This window comes from Chrysochloris asiatica, unplaced genomic scaffold, assembly GCF_000296735.1.
Source record: "Chrysochloris asiatica unplaced genomic scaffold, ChrAsi1.0 scaffold00028, whole genome shotgun sequence".
NCBI classification, from domain to species: Eukaryota; Metazoa; Chordata; class Mammalia; order Afrosoricida; family Chrysochloridae; genus Chrysochloris; species Chrysochloris asiatica.
In genome coordinates, this window is record NW_006408546.1 from 2239095 (window position 1) to 2261282 (window position 22188).

At 35.9% G+C, this 22188-nt stretch overlaps 1 protein-coding gene across 3 annotated transcripts in view; it reads left to right on the forward strand.

Annotated features, from left to right (window-relative positions):
• The window catches only part of ANKRD28 (ankyrin repeat domain 28), a 175949-nt gene that overhangs the window by 143921 nt on the left and 9840 nt on the right, over positions 1–22188 (forward strand). For all 3 annotated transcript variants that reach the window (XM_006840007.1, XM_006840006.1, XM_006840005.1), the window contains exons 15-27: positions 2148–2259; positions 3893–3919; positions 4336–4410; positions 8809–9010; positions 11909–11996; positions 12220–12337; positions 12926–13145; positions 17748–17835; positions 17919–18002; positions 19390–19535; positions 20240–20322; positions 20792–20874; positions 21705–21796. In XM_006840007.1, coding sequence (XP_006840070.1) covers positions 2148–2259; positions 3893–3919; positions 4336–4410; positions 8809–9010; positions 11909–11996; positions 12220–12337; positions 12926–13145; positions 17748–17835; positions 17919–18002; positions 19390–19535; positions 20240–20322; positions 20792–20874; positions 21705–21796 — 1418 coding nt within the window. The remainder of the gene's footprint in view (positions 1–2147; positions 2260–3892; positions 3920–4335; positions 4411–8808; positions 9011–11908; positions 11997–12219; positions 12338–12925; positions 13146–17747; positions 17836–17918; positions 18003–19389; positions 19536–20239; positions 20323–20791; positions 20875–21704; positions 21797–22188) is intronic.

Below are 22188 nucleotides of genomic sequence, written 5' to 3' on the forward strand. Positions count from 1 at the left end.
ACTGGCTTACAAGCTTTCAAGAGGGAACCTAGATCCAGAGGGTCTGGAGGAAGGTAGAATCTCCAGTGCATAGTATCCAATCTGTCTAGGCGGGGCTGATAAAATGAAATGTGGATGGGTCTCTTTTGATTAGTAGTGAATAATTGTTATCAGGACTGATTGTGAGGGTTGGAAAGGTAAAGGTGGACATTTTATATCAAAGAGAGGGGAGTGATTAAATTTTCAGTCTAGAAGCGGAGGGCCCTGGGACCATCAGTGGAGAACAGTGGAGAGCGGGACCCTACCCAGAGAAGCAGTGATGCCTGAGATGTAGTCAGAGATGATGACGTGGAGAGAAGGAGCAGCTGGGGACTTTAGATCCAGAGAGGGAGAGAGACTGACTGTGTGCTGAAGACTGGTGTTTGTGTGTGTTGGGGGGTGGAGTGTAGGAGGCAGGCTTGCATGGTATACCCTTTGGTTGGTTGATGATCCATGGAGGGGATTGTAACCATGGTAATGAAACAATATATGATAAAATGAATGTAAAACTAATGTTCTCCCATGTAAATTATCATATAATTCACAATAAAACATTAAAGAAAAAAAAAGAATCATTGAGTAAGAACCAAAGAATAAGAGATGTTGTGACATTATTGATTCATTTTTTTTTAATTCCCATGGATTTTATTCCCAGGAATGGGAGAATCTGAAAGGCTGGTTGTTTTCTGGTCACATACCAGCAACCAGGTTTCTGCTTAGAAATCCTCACAGCAAAGATTTGATACAGTTTTCTATGTTTATTGCAAAGGAGAAATATAGGCAGAAGAAAGTTGTAATTATTGCATGTCACTCATGACATCAGTGACAAAAGTCCACTAACAAATTTGTGGGGAAACATTGTTATCACTTCATTTCATTTTTCACAAATTATGATGCCTCGTCATAAATACTTTTGTTAATCATATGTACTTTTCTTATCTGTAGCTCTTATGTACCTCTTCCTTTCCTTTAGTGATAATTTGCTAATCATCCCTTTCCTTTCACCCAAATTGATATGTGTGGGTCTATTATCTAGTAATTGGCCCCTATCCCATCCCTGGTAACCTTCAAAGAGTGTTTTTGTCCTTTGTTGATTGACTTATTTCATTCAGCATAATACCCTCCAGGTTCTTCCACATTCATCTTGAGTTGTTTTGCGATTCTTCTTTATTCTCTATTGTTGCATAATGTCCCATTGTGTGTATGTACCATAGTTTATTCTTTCATCCATTGATGGGTTCTTAGGTTGTTTCAATCTCTGCTGTTGTGAATAATGCTGCAGTGAATGTGCTGTGCATATATCTGTCCGTGTCCCAACTCTTTTTTCTTTTAGGATATGTATCTAGTAGTGGAACTGTCGGCATTTCTTCCAGTGTTTTATAGAAGCACCATACTGTTTTTCACAGTGGTTGCACCATTTTACAGTCTCATCAACAGTGTACAAGAGTTCTAATTTCTCTACACCCTCACCAGCATTTACCATTATCTGTCTCACTAATCTTTGCTATTACTGTTGGATAAAGAAGATACCTCATTGTTACTTTGATATGTATATAATGACTAATGATTGGAAGCATTTTTTCATGTATTTGATGACCACCTAAATGTCTTCTTTGATATATTGTCTATTCATGTCCTCTGCCCCCTTTTTTTTTTATTGCATTGTCTCTGTTATTGAGGTGTTCTGTATAGACAAGCAGTAATAGTGCCATCGTTATATGCTTATTACCACTAAGAGTTTAATCTTTTCAGACATTCTTTGAGTAAGGTGGTGCTATAGATGTGAAGGAGCTTCAAAAAGTTTTGGGGGAAATTCCATCATCTTTTAATTCCATTTTCCCACACAATTTTGAGGCCCACTGTGGTAACTATGTGAAAAGTTGCCGTCAGGTCTACTATACCTATGAATCATTGTTGGAGGTGTTGACTTTGATTAAAGAAAATTTTCTTCTGGAGATTTTGTTTGTAGTATTATGATACTTGTAGTCATTGTCATGTAAATAACAGGTATATAGTACAGATACATCTATGATTTCTGAATCACCTGAGTTTGTAAGAAAAATTGTCCATTTTTCATTTGTCTTTGGTCATTGGTTAAAATGCATAATTTTGAATATTGCTGTATGTAGGTGCCTGGAATACTTACTAAGAAATGATGCAAATCCAGGGATCCGGGATAAGCAAGGATACAATGCGGTTCATTATTCAGCTGCTTATGGTCACCGCTTATGTCTTCAGCTGGTAAGGATCTTGAATTCTTGTGGAAGGACTTACATAAGTTCATACTATTATAATGTTTCAATAAAATGAGACTAGATGGATTAAGATTCGTTTTTTAGCATTTTGAAATTTTATGCATTAGTTTCCTCTGCTATCTGAGAATAGAGTGGTTGTGGTGGTTGGTGGTGGTGATGTGCCATGGACTCAGTTTTGACTCACAGCAACCCTGCACAGGGATTCTGTGGTTTTAAATCTTTGTAGGAGCAGAAAGTCTCATCTTTCTCCCATGGAACAGCTAGCTGGTAGTTTTGAACTGCTGACCTTGAGGTTCACAACCCAGTTCATAACTACTATGCTATATTCCTATTAAATCTTTCAAAAAGCCGAAAAGGTATAAAGCAAAGACGTGATTGCCATTAATTTCTACAAGAAACCATGTTAAATGTTCCCACACTTAGAAAATAACCTACTAGATACCATATATCAAGTAAGACCTATAATAACACTAATATACAGTGCTCTTTGGAAACCCTGTACAGGGTCACTATGAGTCGGAATCGACTCCATGGCACATAACAACAACAACAACTACAGTGCTCACAGAGATTAGAGCTATGGTAGCATGATGCTGAATGTAGTTCTCAGGGAAGGAGCTTGGCTATGGTACTCTCATTGATCAGGGTTTGTGCTGCCTCTTTAAGTGTTCAGTGAACACTTGCAAACTAATGTAGGTCTTCCATAAAAGCAAAAGGGCATAAAGTGAACGTAAAAAAAAAAAAAAGCAGGAAATACTGTGCAGTTTTAAAATTCACACTTACCTCAAGATCTCTTTCATTCCTTTTAGTTTTCAAAAATAAATGAAGAAATTAGATCCCTAGAGAGGACTTACTTATATCTTTCTCTTACATTACCCATATCTCTGTTTAGCCTTTACTTGCCACTCCTTAAATAAATTATTTTTATAGTTTCTTTAGAGCAGTGATCATGTGAGAAATCCATGTCTCTGTGAAAGGAAAGGTCTTCATGTATTCAGGAATTTTAAAAGACTCACTTATTTCACATTCTTTCCTGTTAAAAGAGAAACTCTATATCTGTAAAAAGCGTTTTTATTTCAGATATGGTCTCATTCTTTAATATATGCAAATTTACACCACTCTGCCAAACTGAAAGGAAAGTAAGGGACAAGCTAAGATACTACATATGTAACAGTTGCTTCAGGGTAAAGGTCCTTTATTCACATTTACCTTAAGAATTACGTTAAATTCTTCCCCTTAAAGGGAAATATGAAGAGAGTTCAAAAAGTTTGTGGGAAAGTTCCATTATCTTTCGTTTCCATTTTTCCATGTACTTTTTGATGACCCTCATAAAATTCAAGAAGAAGAAGTTGACATTCAGTAGCATTTAGAACCATGATACAGAAATAGCGGTGTTTTTCCCTTAGATATGATGGTATCTTCAAACATGTATTGATGATTTTACTGTACAATTGATTCTTTAAAGGACTTGATTTAAAAAAAAAAAAAAAAAGCTAAGAAAACTCAGGTTCAGAATAGAATTTCACAGAATCCTATAGAAGTAAAGATCTGCAGTTGACATTTTTCTTCTATACTGATCCTTCCTAAACTAACCATTTTTGTTTCGTACTTTATTTCAGATTGCTAGTGAAACACCTTTAGATGTTGTAAGTATTTGCCTTCATCCCCACTATCCATTCAGAGTATTTTATTTGGCATTTAGGGAATAGTTCTGTTATTCTGTCCAGGGTGGCATTTTTGAGATTAACCAAAAGTGGTTTTCCTTTACCTAGAAATTTGCTTTGCTCTCACTCAAGTTGAAGCCATTTCTATATAGTTCTGGAAGCAAAGATAGTGACAAATCGTGAGCATGGGGAGGGAAGAGTTGCAGTGAGTCTATGTTTGAAAAAGCAGGGTCAGAATGGGTGCACAACTCATAAGAATGTAATCAGTGTCATTGAATTATACATACAGAAACTGTCAGACTGCTCTATGTTTTGATGTGTAGATTCTCAACAAAAGCAAAATAAATTTTTAAATGAAAGTATAATTTTTGACACTTAAACCACCCCCTTTTCAACAGTTAATGGAAACCTCGGGAACAGACATGCTGAATGATTCTGACAACAGAGCAACAATAAGCCCTTTACACTTGGCTGTGAGTATTACCTTCATAATCAATTTCATGACTGGTTTACAGACAGTATCTAATGTTTGACTCAAACTAATACCCTGGACTTTTGCTCTATTTAATAATTGCGATAGAATTAAAACTTTCTAAACTTTTTCTTACCAGAGAATTTTTTAATGCACTGGGGTTATATTTGCTTTTTTTAACTTTTGATCCTAGTGCTTCCCACAAGGACTACCCTAAGAGAAAAATTGCCTATGACAATGAATTTTAAAATAACCTGTCCTCTTAAATTGGCTTCTAGCTTGCTATAAATAGGTGGTGTAAGTGCTGCAGTTTCTGTGATATCTCTAGGACATTTTGTTTACTTTGTGATCTTGGAACACTTAAGTATGTGCATACTATACAATTTGGCTTTGTGATCTGTAATGCCTCATTCAACTTAAGATTCCTCTGAATTTTTCATCAGAATGTCAGTCTCTAAGAGAAGGAAGGTTCGGAGAAAGAGTGACAATTCCTTAAATCAAGTATGAGAGTAAATTGCCTTTGAAATTTCAAGCAGAACCCAATGTAGTTCTTTCTGTGCTAAAAGAAGAATTATTTTATGTTTGAAACTTAGCATGTTACATTTAGGGGGGAACTTGAGAATCAAGGGTTTTGGGTACTTTCACTAGCTATTTGTGAGACTTCAGATTCTAGGTATGAGGGTAAAAGTATTGCTACTAGGGTTTCCCAGTTCATACATGCAGAGGCTTACTCCAAACAAAATGTGCTTAAACATGTCTCTGACATCAATGGATGGTTACAGACAAGCTTTCTCAGTAATGTACTTGTCTTAGTCTTGTTCCAAAAAAAAGGGCCAATCAAAATAGTCGCTTCTGAGGAGATCTGTTGGACTATTACATTCAAGGCATAGAAGTCAGCTCAGACGTTTATGAAGACTACTTTGTGAGATCTCAAAGGAGTAATATCAGTAGATTTCTCAAAGGACACAGAATGGTAATGTGGCTAACTGTGAATACATTAAAGAAAATTGAAAACTGTGTTGATGAGAAAAAAGGTCAGAAAAATTGAATCTAGAAATTTTTTTTTCATTACGACAGTGTAATAACTGTCCTACAAGATTTTCATTGGGAAACCTTAATTACCCCACTCACCATACAGCCATCATCTTACCCCTTCAAACTTCATTTTGTTCCCAAACTCAAAGATCATTAAAAAGGAACAGAATTTGTGTTCCTCAAGGATGCCAAAACTACCATTTTGATGTGTGAAGAGCACAGAATTCTTCAGGGAAGGATTAGAGAGATGGAAACACCACCTTCAGAATTGAATAGACCTAGGTGGAGAATTTGTCAAGAAACAATAGCTTCACAATTTGATATTTTTGTTTAATAAAGATTTCTATGATTTTTTTGTGGCAATACTTTTTGATTTATCCTTGTATAGTAAACTATTTATATGAGTGTGTACATAAATTTGAAATTCTGCTGCGATGCTATATGATAAGCATTGGTATGTTGGCAGTTGTAACTCACCAGACACTTCTTGGAAACCCTATTATACAGGGTCACTCTGAGTTGAAACCAACTCAACAGCACTTAACAACAACAATATAAGTTGAAGATTTATACACAGTGGTTAAAGTGCTCAATTGCTAACCAAAACGTCGGCTGTTTGAATGGACCAGCTATTCTGCAGGAGAAAAATGTGGCAGTCTAGTTAAGATTTAAAACCTTGGAAGCTCTATGGAGCAGTTCTTTTCTGTAGGATTGTTATGAGTTAGAATAGACTTGAGGCAGTGGCTTTGGTTTGTGAGTGGTTATACTTAAGTTTGAAGTCCTGATGTGGCGCTATAGAATAAGCATTGGACTGCTAACCACAAGGTCGGTTGTTCAAACCCACCAGTGGCTCCTTGGAAACCTTATACAGGATCACTGAGTTGGAACTAACTCTAGACAGCACTTAACAACATACTTAAATTGGCCAACCTTCTTGTTTCATACTTCATACATATTGTCAGGAAGGACCATTCGCTGGAGAAGGATATCATGTTTGGTAGGATGGAGGGTCAGAGACAAAGAGGAAGACTCCAAGCGAGATGGATTGACAGAGTGGCTGCATTCTTGGGCTCAAGCATAGCAACGATAATGAGGTTAGCCTAGGATCGGGCAGTGTTTCGTTCTGTTGTGCATAAGGTCACTATCGGTCGGTACCGACTCGATGGCACCTAACAACAAGTGGTACACACTGGAGTCATGGTGTGGCACTGTGGGCTAATGCATCAGACTGCAAAGTCTTGAACTGCAAGGTCAGCGGTTCAAGCTCAACAGCTGCTCCTTGGAAACCCTATAAACGGTCACTATAGGTCGGAATCAACTCGATGGCACTTAAAAACAACAAGAAGTGGTAGACACACAGTTAAGCACTCAACTAGCAACAAGTTTGGCAGTTTGAACCCACACCAGAGATAGCAAGCCTGGCAATCGGCTATCAAAAGGTGGCCACAGCCTTGAAAACTCTTTGAAGCCATTCTATTCTGCACACATGAGTTCACCTTGAATTGGAATTGACTCGCTAGTAACGAAACAGCATGCTTAAGTTATCATGGTGCATTTCAGTTCCATGATCCATTTAGTTGTTTATCACACATGTACTATTTTTATTTTAATACTCTCCTTGCTGATGTTTTGGTACTTTAGCATATCTAGATTTTCTATTGTCTTTCTGCCCCCTTTATCATCCTGGCTAATACTTCCTATCTTGTTGTAAAAAACGTGTAGACACTTCTTGCTTCCTTGCCCTTTGAGTCCTTAATAACTTATCTCTTCTCCCACTCTGAAGGAAATGATAAATTTACTACTGATGCTAAGAATGAAGTCTGAGCAGATGTCTAGGCAGTTCTTGCATCAGTATCATTCTCATCATCATCATAATACTTTAATTTCTTGAGTACTTAGTAGATGCCAGGCTAAGTATTTTGCCAAGTCTCTGAATATATAATCTCAAATCCACTGGGAAAGTTCATTCTTTTAGTCTCGTTGATCTGATATTAAAGAACAGTGTTAGATGTGATCCTGGGAGAGTCCAGTCCATTGACCTACAGTCACTTTAAACTTGAAAATAGTCAAGCATATATCCTACATGGAAGCTTCAGAGACGTCAGTAAGGCCTGGAGATGCTTTACCTCTTGCTGTTATTTTCTGACATTTTTTGCAACAAAGAGCATTACAGCTATTTGATGCAGTATGGTGCCCTCTTCTAACTAAGTGTCTTTTCAGATTAGAAGCTAGCTAAGGAGCTCTGGTAGCGTAGTGGTTACGAATCGGGCTGCGAACCTTAAGGTCAGCGGTTCGAAACTACCAGCCGCTCTGCGGGAGAAAGATGAGGCTTTCTACTCCCGTAAGGATTTACACCCTCGGAAACCCTGTATAGGGTCGCTATGGGTCGGAACCGACTCGACGGCACTTAACAACAACAACAACAAGAACTCAAAGTGGTTACGAATCGGCCTACGAGCTGCAAGGTCATGAGTTAGAAACTATGAGCTGTTCCGCGGGAGAAAGATGAGGCTTTCTGCTCTCATAAAGATTTACAGCCTCGGAAACCCTGTACAGGGTCGCTATGAGTCGGAACCGACTCCACAGAACATAACTACTACAACAACAACAACTCAAATACAGTTGAATTTTACAGGTTTTTAAATTTACATTGAAAAGTTCACATATTGGTAATATACTAATCTGATAAACTATATTTAGGATGATATAGAAAAATGACTGGTCAAAAGTCCTTGGCTGCTAATTAGTGGTATGTGTGAACTAGAACATTCCACTTCGTTTCTGGACTGTATCTTTGATGGGTTTATGTTCTGTAAGTGATAGATATTCATTTGGAAAGCCCTTATCAGATCATAAAGCAGTCGAGCATCACATTTTGCTGTCTTGTACAGCTAGTTCAATGTCTGTTATGTGTCAGATATTTAAACAAACCTCAGTTCAAGTATTTCTGTGCTAAAAGCTTATTTTTCAGATACAGTATCTTACAAATAGGATGTGGTTGCCTCCATTTAAGATGTCAGAAAATGTGAACCCTATTGTTATCTTTGGACTTAGAATCACAACCATAGTTGAATCCGTGTCACATGTTTGTTGAATATCTGCTATGCATCATTCATTAGCAAATTGCCATGAATCATTCATTAGCAAATTTATGAAAAGATTACCTATCTTTTAAACTATAACCTATTGTGTTGACAATTTAAAAGTTTTAGTTAATTTTATAAATTCCCAATACATGTGTTTTGGATCATTTCCATAATAATGTGAAAACACATGTACTTTACTTCCTGTACAGTTGATAAAGTAGTTGGGAAATCACTGTGGATTTACATTTTATAAACTTTCTTTTTTTAAAAAATTCTAGGCCTATCATGGTCATCATCAAGCACTGGAAGTGTTGGTACAATCTTTGTTAGATCTTGATGTGAGAAATAATAGTGGAAGAACACCCTTGGATCTTGCTGCATTTAAGGGCCATGTTGAATGTGTGGATGTACTTATTAATCAGGGAGCCTCAATCTTAGTAAAAGACTACATTTTAAAGAGAACACCTATACATGCTGCAGGTATGCCATGTTATGATTGATATATCATTATCTTACTTGATTTCTAGAATTGGGTACTCTTGGTAATTGTCTTAACAGTTATGTAAACTTGAAATGATAGAATGATTGTTTTCTTAGGAAAAAGCCAATAGAAAAATTATAACCACTTTAAGAAATCATCTGCTATGGAAACTGGGTTTATGTAATAGTATTTATTTCTAAAATACTTTATCAACAAAATAATGCAGTATGTTTTTACTTTCTTATAGAAGTTATCTGGTTTGCTTTGTGCTCTCATGTTAGCAGTTGATAAGCAGTATTATGTCTTGTTGTATCAGTGTATTGCATTAAATATTTTCTTAGTCAAGATTTAGGAGTACCACATTATTCAAGACCTACTCTGTGGTGAGTTTTTTGATAGTGCAGATGTGTGAAAAATGCTAACATCTGTAACCAATTTGTTACAATGACTTGATACTGTGTATTAATTACTATTAGAATCATACCTGGTCTACAGGAATGACTACTAAGCCCTGAAATGAACATTAAGCAGTTTTCATCTTAAATAAGACTGCTAGAATTTAACTGATCCTAGCCATATATTTTTCTCGCCCCCAATAAGGCTATCTTTATGTGAGTAGAGTCGTTTAGCTTAGTCTGTTTTTATAGATACCTTAACATTTGAATATACATCTTGGACTTTGTTTCTGTCCCACTGTTGCAGCAAAGTAATCTTTTAGAAGCTAACAGTCCAAGAGCTCAAAGACTGCTATGTGGTATGAATAAGATTCAAAATGTTACCATTTTCTATTATGAAAAATAGTTAAGTATCTTACCCTGAAATAAGTAAATTTGTATATCAGTCTATAGCTAGAGAAATAATATTGCAGTCAGATCATTTGCAGCACTAATTAAAGGCTTTCAAAATGAATTTGAATGCTTTGTTGTTACTGCTTAGAACATACATAGCAGAAAATTCACCAATTTAACCATTTCTACATATACAATTCAGTGACATTGATTGTATTCTTCAAGTGTGTAGCTATTCTCACCCTCCTTTTCTGAATTGTTCCTCCCCCATTAACATACTCTAGCTCCCTAACTTGCCAGTAGACAAACTGCTTTTGTCAATTTGACCCGTATAGATAGTCCTCAGAGTCCTGGTATGGCACTGCGGGTTAAAGCACTGGGCTGCAAGGTTCGTTTGAAACACTAGGTCAATGGTTTAAGCTCACCAGCCACTCCTTGGAAAGGCTGAACAGGGTACCCTCACTCTGAGTCAGAATCGACTCAACAGCGCTGAACAACGTTGTTTGATTTTAAAAAGACTTTGGAGGACCTTTGAGTATTTGCACTTTTAACAGATAAATATTGAATTAAGACACTGCAAAGCTCCTCAGAAATGATTAACCAATGTTGAACAGTCCAGCATAAATACTACCCATAGAAAGAGTAACAGGTTACTTTCAGCACCTGTAACAGTAAATCCATATATTGATCCTATAGCTGCATTTCAGATTTAGAAGTCTGCGAAGTATCATCTGATTACTTCTAAGTCATGAAGAAAAATCAGTAAAATTCTTACTGGAGATTAACCAGTTTTTCCACACAATCATGGGTCAGCAAAACTTATTATCATTAGCTTCTGTGCACTGAGTGGAAGTGAATTTATTTAAAATTTAAAAATAATAATGAAAAAAATCTCCCCGCCCCCGTATACAACCTCCTTGAACTATTCCCAAGTGGTGTAACACTGTTGCTAAGCTGTGACATTTACTGTCAGAGTGTAACTTACAGATGGGGGCCACAAGTCTTAATAACTATTAGAATTTAGTGTAACTATTAGAAAGTATTATCGAATATTAGGGACCTACCGTGTTTTCACTAGTATGAGGTACGTTCAAAAAGTTTGTGAAAACTTCCATTATCTTATAATATCATTTTTCCACAAACTTTTTGAAGCCCCCTTGTATTGTAACCTTTTATTTAGAAATAACGATAATCATTTGGTTATACATTATTATGTGACATAGGTGTTTCTTTAAATTTCAAACATTGTTAATGTTTTTTTTCTTTTATTGCTTATGTATCATGTGGGTCTTTTTTCTTCCAGCTATATGTGTATACAGAGTACCCATCTAAAAGTGGCTTAAGTGGCAGGGGTATAGTCTCAAAGAAAATATCCAGAGATGGAGACAGTTCAGGATTAGTTTATTCAGAAATGATGTAAGATCTCTGGATCAGACTCTGTATTCTCTTGTCTCTGTACTCATATTGCAATATGGTGACTGCTGCTTTACAGAATAATACCCAGAAGCAGGAAATAAGGACTTTTCATTTTCAGAGAGATTAAAGTAGCTCCCAGAAGCCCTCTTGACAGTTTATATCTTAGTGCTCAAACCAGAACGATCTGCTCACCTTGAAACTAGCCACTACCAAAGGGGAATGAGATTTCTTTGATTGGCCTGATCTAATTGTAGCCAGAAGTCCCTGGTATAGCGCTGCAGGATAATGCACTGGACCAAAAGATCGGTAGTTCAAGCTCACCAGCCGCTCCTCCGAAACCCTATGCAGGGTCAGTATAGGTCAGAGCAGACTTGATGGCACTAAAGTACAACAACCAACATGCCATGCCACTGTTGTTGACCACATTAACACTATCAGAGAGCTAAGTAAAGTGAATGTTTTAGTAGCAAGGCAAATAATGAGGAATGGCTTATGCCTAACTATCAGAAATTGTATATATTCAACTTTGATAACAAAGACTGTAGAAACCTTCTTAGATGTACCTATAAATAATTTTCTTTCTTGCATGCTAAATTCAATGAAGTGCTCCCAAAATCTCACTCTAGAAAATACACTTCAAGATGGATATTTTCTGGCTTATCATTACTAAAAAAATTTCATTTCACTTTACAGCAACTAATGGTCATTCAGAATGCTTGCGACTATTAATAGGAAATGCAGAACCACAGAATGCAGTAGATATTCAAGATGGAAATGGGCAGTAAGTTTTAAGAATTTTATTTTGGGGATGTTTGTTGGTCTTCATCCTTTTGCATCCTCTGTATTAGTATGTTTGTCATAGTGTAACTGAGTAACATAGTTGTTTGTTTAAGTATACTTTAAAGTTGTGTCACAAAATGACATATTTAGCAAACAGCATATGACACTGTTGTTACTTCTAGAATGTTACAAGTGATAACACTGAACCTACTCTTATTGTCCAGGACTCCCCTGATGCTGTCTGTTCTTAATGGGCACACAGACTGTGTTTATTCACTGCTGAACAAAGGAGCAAATGTAGATGCCAAAGACAAATGGGGAAGGACAGCATTGCATAGAGGGGTAAGCAGAAATGTTCCAGTTTCCTTTTCAAGAAGCTTTTATGACTTCCTGTTATCTTGAACTGAATTAAGATGTATTTAGTTTTCTTCATTAAATTTTAATCACAAAATCTTTACTGGAGTTTTGCTTGTGTGTTTTTAGTAATTTTTAATTTTTGAACCCTAATGGCACTGTAGGTTAATAAAGCTGGATTGCAAAGTCGGTGTAAACCACAAGGTCAACAACAGTTCAAGTTCACTAGCCACTCCTTGGAAATCCTGTACAGGGTCGCTATGAGTTGGAACCCACTTGGTGGCACTTAACAACCATATAAAGTACAGATTACTCTACGGAGTAATGAAATTGAAACATAATTTTCACATTTTAAAATATGGAGTATAATTAATGTCAGTGTGACTTTCCCCCATTGCTTCAACTATTTTCTTTTTAAACTACTTCCATTAAAAAGCATGAAAATTATAAATACTTGTAGAATAATAGTGTTTAACTTGGGAAATAAGGACTTAATTTTTTTAAGAAATTACATTTACTCAATGTGTAGCGCCCACTGTAATCTATTTGACTACATGCAACTTCTTTTTCTTTCAGGCAGTTACAGGTCATGAAGAATGTGTAGATGCATTACTTCAACATGGTGCTAAGTGTTTACTTCGGGATAGCAGGGGTCGGACGCCAATACACTTGTCAGCTGCCTGTGGACACATTGGTGTTCTTGGAGCCCTTTTGCAGTCTGCAGCATCTGTGGATGCAAATCCAACCATAACAGACAATCATGGATATACAGCACTTCACTGGGCTTGTTATAATGGTTAAGTACATAGATAAACAAACTTGTATTAAATGTTTATTCTGAATTAAATGCCTTTTACATACCAAACAGAGACAACAACTATAATACATATTAAGATATTAATGAGAAGAACTTTTATAAAGCAAACTTGAAGTTTAAGATTAATTACTTTGTAGCTCTATCTCACTCCTGCCGCTTGTCATGCTGTCAAAGATACTTAAGCCATGACTGACATTTTTCTTAAACCTTTGCTTCAACAAATTACTGTGGAGTTTTTTGTTTTGTTTTTAGGAGGCTTATGTAATGTTTGTTATTTCCAATGCCTTCTATATAGTATGCTTGTATTGTGATTATCTGTTTTACTTTCTGAATGCTTTTGTGGTAGGAAAAAAGACAAAGGAGAAATGATGTAATGCATCACCATCTAAATTGAAACCTGTATGTTTTCTTAGCATATCAAAAGATCCTTTGATCAACATTGATATTCATACTCAGTGTTTTAAAGGAATAAAATGTTGGCAGATCATAGAATTAGAAACTTTTATGGGTTAACTTTAGTGCAGATTAGAATTGTCCAAAATAAATTAGTATCACAGGTAGATTCACAAATGATCATTCAGGAGCACATAAAACTGTTTGTAAGGAATAGATGTTAAAAATGGTATTGAGCTTAAGAAATGGCCATGAAAATCATTTAAGTAATGAAGTGTATTGAGATGTGTCCATGTTTTCCAGGTACACTGAATACAATGTACCTGGACACATCTCAAACAGTGTTTTCCAGGTATAGTACATGCAGTGTTGTAATCATGAATTCCTATCAAAGTTTTGGACCTAGGGCTTTAGCAGGGAAGTGTAAAGATTTTTTTTTTTTTTAATTTGTTTTGAATTTCAGTGTTGCATTGAGGTTAATGTTAGTTGTGATAACATGTCTACAAAGCTGTAGTTAACAGTTTTGGCAACTTTCTCTTAAAATGTAGAGAAAATTTAAATTGTCCCTTGATGTAAATATCCTTAAATCTAGCTAACTGACTTGCCAGAGGATTGTTGTTTGCTTTCTTTCTGTAATACGTTCCTTAATGATTCTTTCACTGGGAGCCATTCTCACAAATGTTTGGTTTTAGTAAAGGAGTTGAAATCTGAATCTTGCAAAGTTAAACATTATTTTCGTCATATTTTCTAGCTGCAGTGTTTTTATTTTCTTGCTAATCCTTGTGCCAGAGTTGAGAGTTCCATTCAATATATTGCTAATTCAAAGCATAGTTTAGTTACTATCTTTTTTTACTACCCAGATTTTTAACAAGACCAGTTTTAAAAACTAAAACCTCTGGGTTTTTAATTATATTTTTCAACTCACTACAGTTAATATTATTGAGTAAGTGAAGTGGCCAAAGAATGGTCCTAAGTCCGAGAATATACTCTAATTTTCCATTGGAATTTGATTTTTCTGGCAGTGTAGTGGTTATGAGTTGGACTGCTAACCTCAAGGACAGCAGTACAAAATACCAACTGTTCCTCGGGAGAAAGATGAGGCTGTCTGCTCCCATAAAGATTTATAGCCCCAGAAACCCTACACAGGATCGCTATGAGTCAGAACCAACTCCAGGGCACATAACCACCACCACCATTTGACATTTTACAAGTGTAAAGAATACCTGAACCATTTAATTAGTGGGAAAGCATGCACAGATGTAGATTTTGTTTAAGAAGTCATTGAGCTACACTGTTTATTAGCATGTCTTGTACTATTATATATGTATTTTAAATCTGTCATTGAAAACTAACCACTCACTGTGACACTTGATGATAGTGGGTTCCATTTGGTTTGGTTGATTTGAACTTTGGAGAGAGTTGCTCTATTAAAATGTTTCTTGTCAGGTCTACATGGAGAACAAAGCTTCCCTAAAGTGAATTCCTACTCTGTCACTGCTGAATTTAAACTTTCTAAGCACATCTTGTACAAGACACAGAATTGTGCATGAACTGCATGCTTGTTGCCATTTAAAGATCAACAGATGTGTCTAATTTCTAGACTGTAGCAAAATTGTGATTCTGAATTCAGCCTGGGAGAATTAAACATGTGTTGACTTTCTGCAATAAGAGACCAGGAAGGCAGTTTAAAATTAATCCCATATTTACAGCTAAAAGCCTATTTTATAATTTGGCATTCTGAAAGTAGAATATGTAAAAATGGTTTTACTTTAACTAGTAATTATTGTATCGCTGAAAAGAAAATGGGAAACACTAGCAGAACACAAAACAACCTTTCTCTCAAAATGGAATTATGGCCAGGTTTATAAAAAGAAGGGGCAATATGTACTAAACTCCAAAAGTTCATGATTTCAGCTATATAGTCATTTCTTCATAGAACTTAAGAATATTTATAGTGTCTGATTTGTTCCATCTTTAAATGTATCCATTTTTCTGAAGCTTTGAGTATACTAAGAATATCCTTCTGAACCATGAAGATACCAGCTTTATCATTTGTCTGTCATAAACTAGGAGACAAGTGGTGAAATTGTCAGCTTGATATGTCACCCAATCATGATTGTTGGAGGCATCCAAGATCTCAGCACTCTTTTTTCTTAGTCTGCGTTCGACTATGATAAATGTTCTCAAGTCTCTAGGCCTCAGGACCCTTTTTACTCTTAACTTACTGTGAGATTTTTAAAACATTTATTAATTCATATGAAAACAGTAATATTAAACTCATTACAATTTAATATAAATAACACTTCTATGAAGAATTAGTCCCACACACTTTTTTTTTTAATGATTGGCAGATCTCTTTATTACTAGTTTCAGCCAAGGCAGTTGAGTTTTCCTATCTCTCTGCATCCAGTCTATCATGATACCATCCCAATCTTCAGACCACACCTGGAGAACCAGGAAAGGGGAACGGTGTTAATAGCAACATGGACAGCTTTAGAATGTAATTCTTTTTTTGGAATGAGTTACATTCAGAGAAATAGCATTAAAGCACGATTTTTTAGCCTCAGCATTATTGATAATTATGGGCCAGATAACTTTTTTGTTTTGAGAGCTGTCCTGTGTATTACAAGATGTTTAGCAGCATCCCTGGCCTCAACCCCCTAAATACCAGTAATAAGAAAAATATGTATAATATTTATTTGTTAGCCAAATAATAAACCATGAAAATAGAGTCTATATAAGAATCATATTTATTCCTAAAGTAGACCCCAAGAGACTACTGAAATAAAGGAAGCAACATTTTCTTTGCAGCAATCAGTATATCGACTTGGGGGTATTTTTAATAAAAAACTGGCTTTGAAAATTAGTTTAAGAACTTCTGAGGTTTTCAAAGTTTCTTGTCTTCAAAGTAGCTGTTAAAATTGTGAGGCTTATAGCTTTCAGTAACCAATGTACTTGTCTTTTTACCCTGCAACATCATTTCTAGGAAATTAACCTGTAAAATATGCTCAATTACTAACTGAAAAGGTTGGGGATTTGAGTCATCGTTCTCCCCACCCCACCCCCGGTCAGAGGTGCATCAGACAAGGCAGTCTACTTCTGGAAAATCAACCATTGAAAACCCTATGGAATACAGTTCTGTCAGTTCTATTCATATACATGGAATCACCATGAATCAGAATAAATTTGATGAGCTGTTGGTACAACTATGCTTGTGAAAATATACCAGGATATATGTACTTGAAATTTTCGTTTTAGTAGCAGTATTGATAAGGGGAGAAAATAGCAATCTTCTGTAAATCCATAATTAGAGAAATTAAATCATCATGATGCCTTCTGATACTATGAAATTCTTTCAGACATTCAAACATAAGGTATCTGTCTATTATGAAAGGATATATACACTTGAGTTAGGAGTCTCTGAATAAGTTCAACATTCAGAGACTTAGAATTAAAGCAGGGTTTTTAAGTGAAAATCAAGTTGTGAAACAAAAAATTTATGTGAAGCTAGAAAAATTAAAGTGGATTTATATGTATGCAGTTGTGCGTGCTTAAGAGATTTTCTAAAATTAAGGTAACAGTCATAGTTAAGTGCCATCAAGTTGTTTCTGACTCATAGCCATCCAGTGTGGGATTTCCAAAGCGTTTTAATCATTGCAGGAGCAGAAAGCCTGGCTCAAACCACTGACTTTGTGTTTGCAGTCCAGTGCTTATCGTATGGAACCATTTATCTCAAAATTAAAACTGACAGATAACTTGTGCTTTTCCCCCTTTAAACACTTCTCTAGTATTTGAGGTTTTTACTTTTAACTCATAACTATATTCAGAAAACATGTAAGTCCTAAAATTAAAAGTAATTTACATATCTCGGTTTTTAGATTTTTTTGTTTTCTTTCAGTAATGGTCACATATCCTTGGTTACCAGGGAAAAGAATAATGAGACCCATAAAATGAATATTTGTCATGTTAATAATAAACTGCTGTAAAATTACCATAAGAAATACTGCACTTCAGGGCCTGAAGTTAACTTGGGATTGCAAAACACCTAATAATGTGATATTTAATAATGGGTTCAATGAAACTGGTTATTTTTAAGCCAGGTAATGCTTATGTGCAGATGAGTACTTGAATATCTTTTCATTATTTTTATTTTATTTTAATATCTGGTTTTAATTTATACTTATTTAGGTCATGAGACTTGTGTAGAACTTCTTTTAGAACAGGAAGTTTTCCAGAAAATGGAAGGAAATGCTTTCAGTCCATTACATTGTGCTGTGTAAGTAAAGCCAGAATGAATCAGATTTAGTTTGAGTGAATAGCCTACTGCCCTGAGAGTGATCACTGTGTTACTTTACACAGGATAAATGACAATGAAGGTGCTGCTGAGATGTTAATTGATACATTAGGTGCCAGCATCGTGAACACCACAGATTCGAAAGGAAGGTAGGGATCCAAATGTGTAAAAACAAAATTTATTTTTCATAGAAAAAAAGTTTCCTAACCCAGGACATGAGATTATTTATGGTAAAAAGTTATTTTTCTATTTGCAAATATAAATTTTTGTAAAATACTGATTTTATTATCAAGACAGCTTTTTTTGTGTTTTGTTAGTCAGTCCTCTTATATTTGAAACATAAATGTAAGATTACCTATTTATTTAAGCAGTATTTTTGCTTCTCAAAAACTGTTGGTAATAAAGTTAACTTTCTAAATAGAACTAAAGGCTAGAAGAGAATACAGCAGTTGGAGTAGGTAGTAGTATTTGGGTCAAGATTTGTTTCTTTCAAAATATCCTTTAATGATGTAATATTGTCTGAGCAGTTTTATAATTTACTAGATGTATTCTAGCTCTAGTTTAATTAAAGCCTTTTTTTGTTTTTTAATGTTTTATTGTGAATTATGTGATAGTTTACATGGGAGAACATTAGCTTTACATTCATCCTATTGTATATTGTTTCATTGCCATGGTTACAGTCCCCTCCATGCATCATCAAGCAACCAGAAGGTATACCCTGCAAGCCTGTCCCCTGGTTGTCAGCACACAGCTCCTTTCCCTCTCTGGGTCTAGAGTCCCAAGCCACTCCATCTCTCCACGTCATCATCTCTGCCTCCATCTCTGACATCACTGTTTCTCTGGGTAGGGCCCCCACTCCGCTCTTCCCCCTTGATGGCCCCAGGGACCTCCACTTCTGGACTGCAAAGTCAATCACTCCCCTCCTTTTGCTACAAAACGTCTGTTTTTTTTCCATTTCTAACCCTCACAGTCAGTCCTGATAGCAATTATTCACTATTGTACCATGAGTGCTATCCACATCTCCTTTCATCAGTCCCGCCCAGACAGATTGGTTATTACCCAGAGGAGTCTAGCTTCCTCCACGACCTCTGGATCTAGGCTTCCTCTTGAAAACTTGTAAGCCAGTCACTTCTTGCCTTTGTAGCCCCCCCATTTTGGGTAGCCAATGTCCAAGTTGCCCATCCCTGTCTTACTCTGTGTATGGAGGGAGTGGAAATGATTCTCACTGTAAAGATTTGTTCCCTTTTTTGAGCGACTGCATCCATAGGTGTAGGTCACGTTCATCAAATTGTATCAGATTACTCACACTTCACCAAGGAGGAGATCCGGACAGCCAACAAATATATGAAGAAATGTTCATGATCACTAGCCATTAGAGAGATGCAAATTAAAGCCTTTTATGTGATCAAAAGTGCTCATTTATTTGACAGAAATTAGTAAATTCCACTAAGTGTATCTGTGTATAGGCAGTGGTTTGATAAGCTGTTAGCGCATGTTTCAGATTCAATGCTGTAGTTCATTTTCGCTGTGTTGCAGAGCTCCTCTCCATGCGGCTGCCTTCACGGACCATGTAGAATGTTTACAGCTGCTGCTCAGCCATAACGCTCAAGTCAATTCTGTGGATTCCTCTGGAAAAACACCTCTGATGATGGCCGCAGAAAATGGACAAACAAATACAGTTGGTAAAGAGCTTGTTTAAGTTAAGCCTGTATATGATTTGTGTAGAGCTTAGATCCATAGTTATTGCAGTAATTTACAACAGTATCTCACCACTCTGGAGATTTAAAACCATTGTGGCGCTGTGGGCTAAAGGGTCAGATTGCAAAGTCATTTGAATTGCAAGGTCGGTGGTTGAGGCTCACCAGCTGCTCCTGGAAACCTATACAGGGGCGCTCTGGGTCGGAATCAGCTCGACAGCACTTAACAACAACAACAAACTCAAATTTCACTTAGGGCCACAGCGTTTTCATTTGCCTTTACTGATTGAATAGTCTACTTTAGCAAGGCAGTATAGCATAGTGGTTGTGGGTATTGGCGGTTCTTGAGCCAGACTGCCTGAATGTGAGGCCTAGATCTGTCAGCTAAGTTAACCACGTTATACTTTAATGTTTATTTTAAAAGTGAAAAAAATAATAATAACTACATTGTAGGATTGTTGTGAAGGTTAAATAACTTAATATAAAACCAGAGCGGTTAAAACAGTATTAGATATTTAGTAAGCACTCATTAAATAAATGCTAGTTGTTATTGTTAATTATCTCTGACATTTCTTAGGTTTTTGCTATAGGGATATTTTTGCTTTGTATCTTCATTTCTCTACAGTGAGTTATTGGTAATCTAAGAAAGATGTTCGTAAACCTAAGACTTGATGCGCTTTTTCCTCCAGAGATGCTGGTTAGCAGTGCTAGTGCAGATCTGACTTTACAAGATAACAGTAAAAACACCGCCCTCCATTTAGCTTGTAGCAAGGTATGTACGCATTTTAAGGACATATTTTTATGATCATAAAAACAGTGGTATTTAAAGCTTCTAAACCCTATACAGGGTCGCTATGGGTCAGAACCGATTCGATGGCACATAACAACAACAACTTAGCAAAAATAAACAAAGCTAAGGACCAAATATAATCTCTAGCATTTGGTTTCTTTAAGTAAAAATATTGACTTGTTAGGCACCATCGTGTGTGAAAGTCTTTAGTGAACCAAATCAGGTTTGAAACACAAGCCTAAGTACAAATTAATGCATTTCTGTAATTTAAAATCTTGTCCTCTTCCCTGTTCCCACATGCCAACAACACATATTTGGGCAAATATTTAAACATTGATCAAGAGAATTCTTGGCTTGTGTCTGTATGGTGTTGTACATATTATATAGAGTAGGTTTGGGGTGTATTGGGTATATAAAATTGTTTTTTAAGAGTAAGTTACCATAATTTTAGGGTCATGAAACTAGTGCCTTGTTAATACTGGAGAAGATAACAGATAGAAACCTCATCAATGCAACCAATGCAGCCTTGCAAACGTGAGTACTATCAGTGTTTAATGTAACCTAAAATTATGAAAATGGTAAGTGGTTTCTTGATTTATTGGGTTTTTTTCTTTTTTGCATGTGAGTATTGGAATTCATCTCATAAGTTATGGTACAGCTGACACAACTCATTCTTAAAATTGTTGTAATTACTGAAAAAGCTTTAAACAAACTATTTTAGAACACTTAAAATAGTGTATGTGTGTTTTCAGTTCATTTACTCACATAATTTCTGAAGGAAAATAGTACTATTCTGTGTATTTCATGGAAACCGACTGAAATTAAATAGTATATTTATAGTAAATAAATTTCCATTTTCATCTGAAATTTAACTTTGAGACTTGGTAAAGAAAGAAATTTCTGAATACTGATTTCTAGCATGGGGTCAATCAGATCTCTTAAGAGTTCAAAAATTACTTATGGGACCTTAAGCTGATTTCAAAGTCTGTTTGAATTATGTTATTACAATTTGCAAGTTTTATTGTATATTCTTTTATGTGTTTGCCAACCCAGTTAACTTTAAGCCGAAACAATTTAAGAATGCAGTTTTGTTAGTTGGTAAACTCCTTTCAAACACAGTCTTAGTTAAGTCTTAGGATGGAAAATGACAGAGGAGTCTGGTGATAGTAGGAATTTGTCAATGTGGCCCAAGAGGCAGAGACCGCAGTGCACAAAATTTCTACAACCTTCCCCTCATCCTTGTTGCTATTAGAACTAAGTACCTCAAGTTTGTATGTCTGGGTCTTCACAGCCTTTAACAGCCAAGGGTATGTGTGCACATGTGTGTGTATGTATCATTTATATAAATACAATTTTTCTCCCAGACCGCTGCATGTTGCTGCCCGAAATGGGCTAACAATGGTGGTTCAGGAACTTCTGGGGAAAGGAGCAAGTGTACTTGCAGTAGATGAAAATGGTGAGTCGGTTCTGTGTTCTTTTTCCTTAATGTATCTCTTATTAGAAGCTTTTATGTTTTGATGACCCATAGTTGAAGTAAACTTAAGATATTTTTATTGGCCAAAAAAGAAAGCTGATATTAATATGTAATCAGGCATACTTTGTGGCAAAGGGAATGTGGTGGTTGTTGTTGTTAAGTGCTGTTGAGTTGGTTCCAACTAATAGCAACCCTCTTTAGGGTTTCTGAAGAAAGGCTGGTAGGTTTGAACATCCAGACTTACGGTTTGCAGTCTAGTGCTGATCCTACAATAAGCATCTGTTAAATTAAAGTTAGTTTTGACTCCTTTGCTTAGCTTAATAGCCAAGGAACTTGTTCATAAATATTTGTCAAGACTTATTTATCAAGAACCT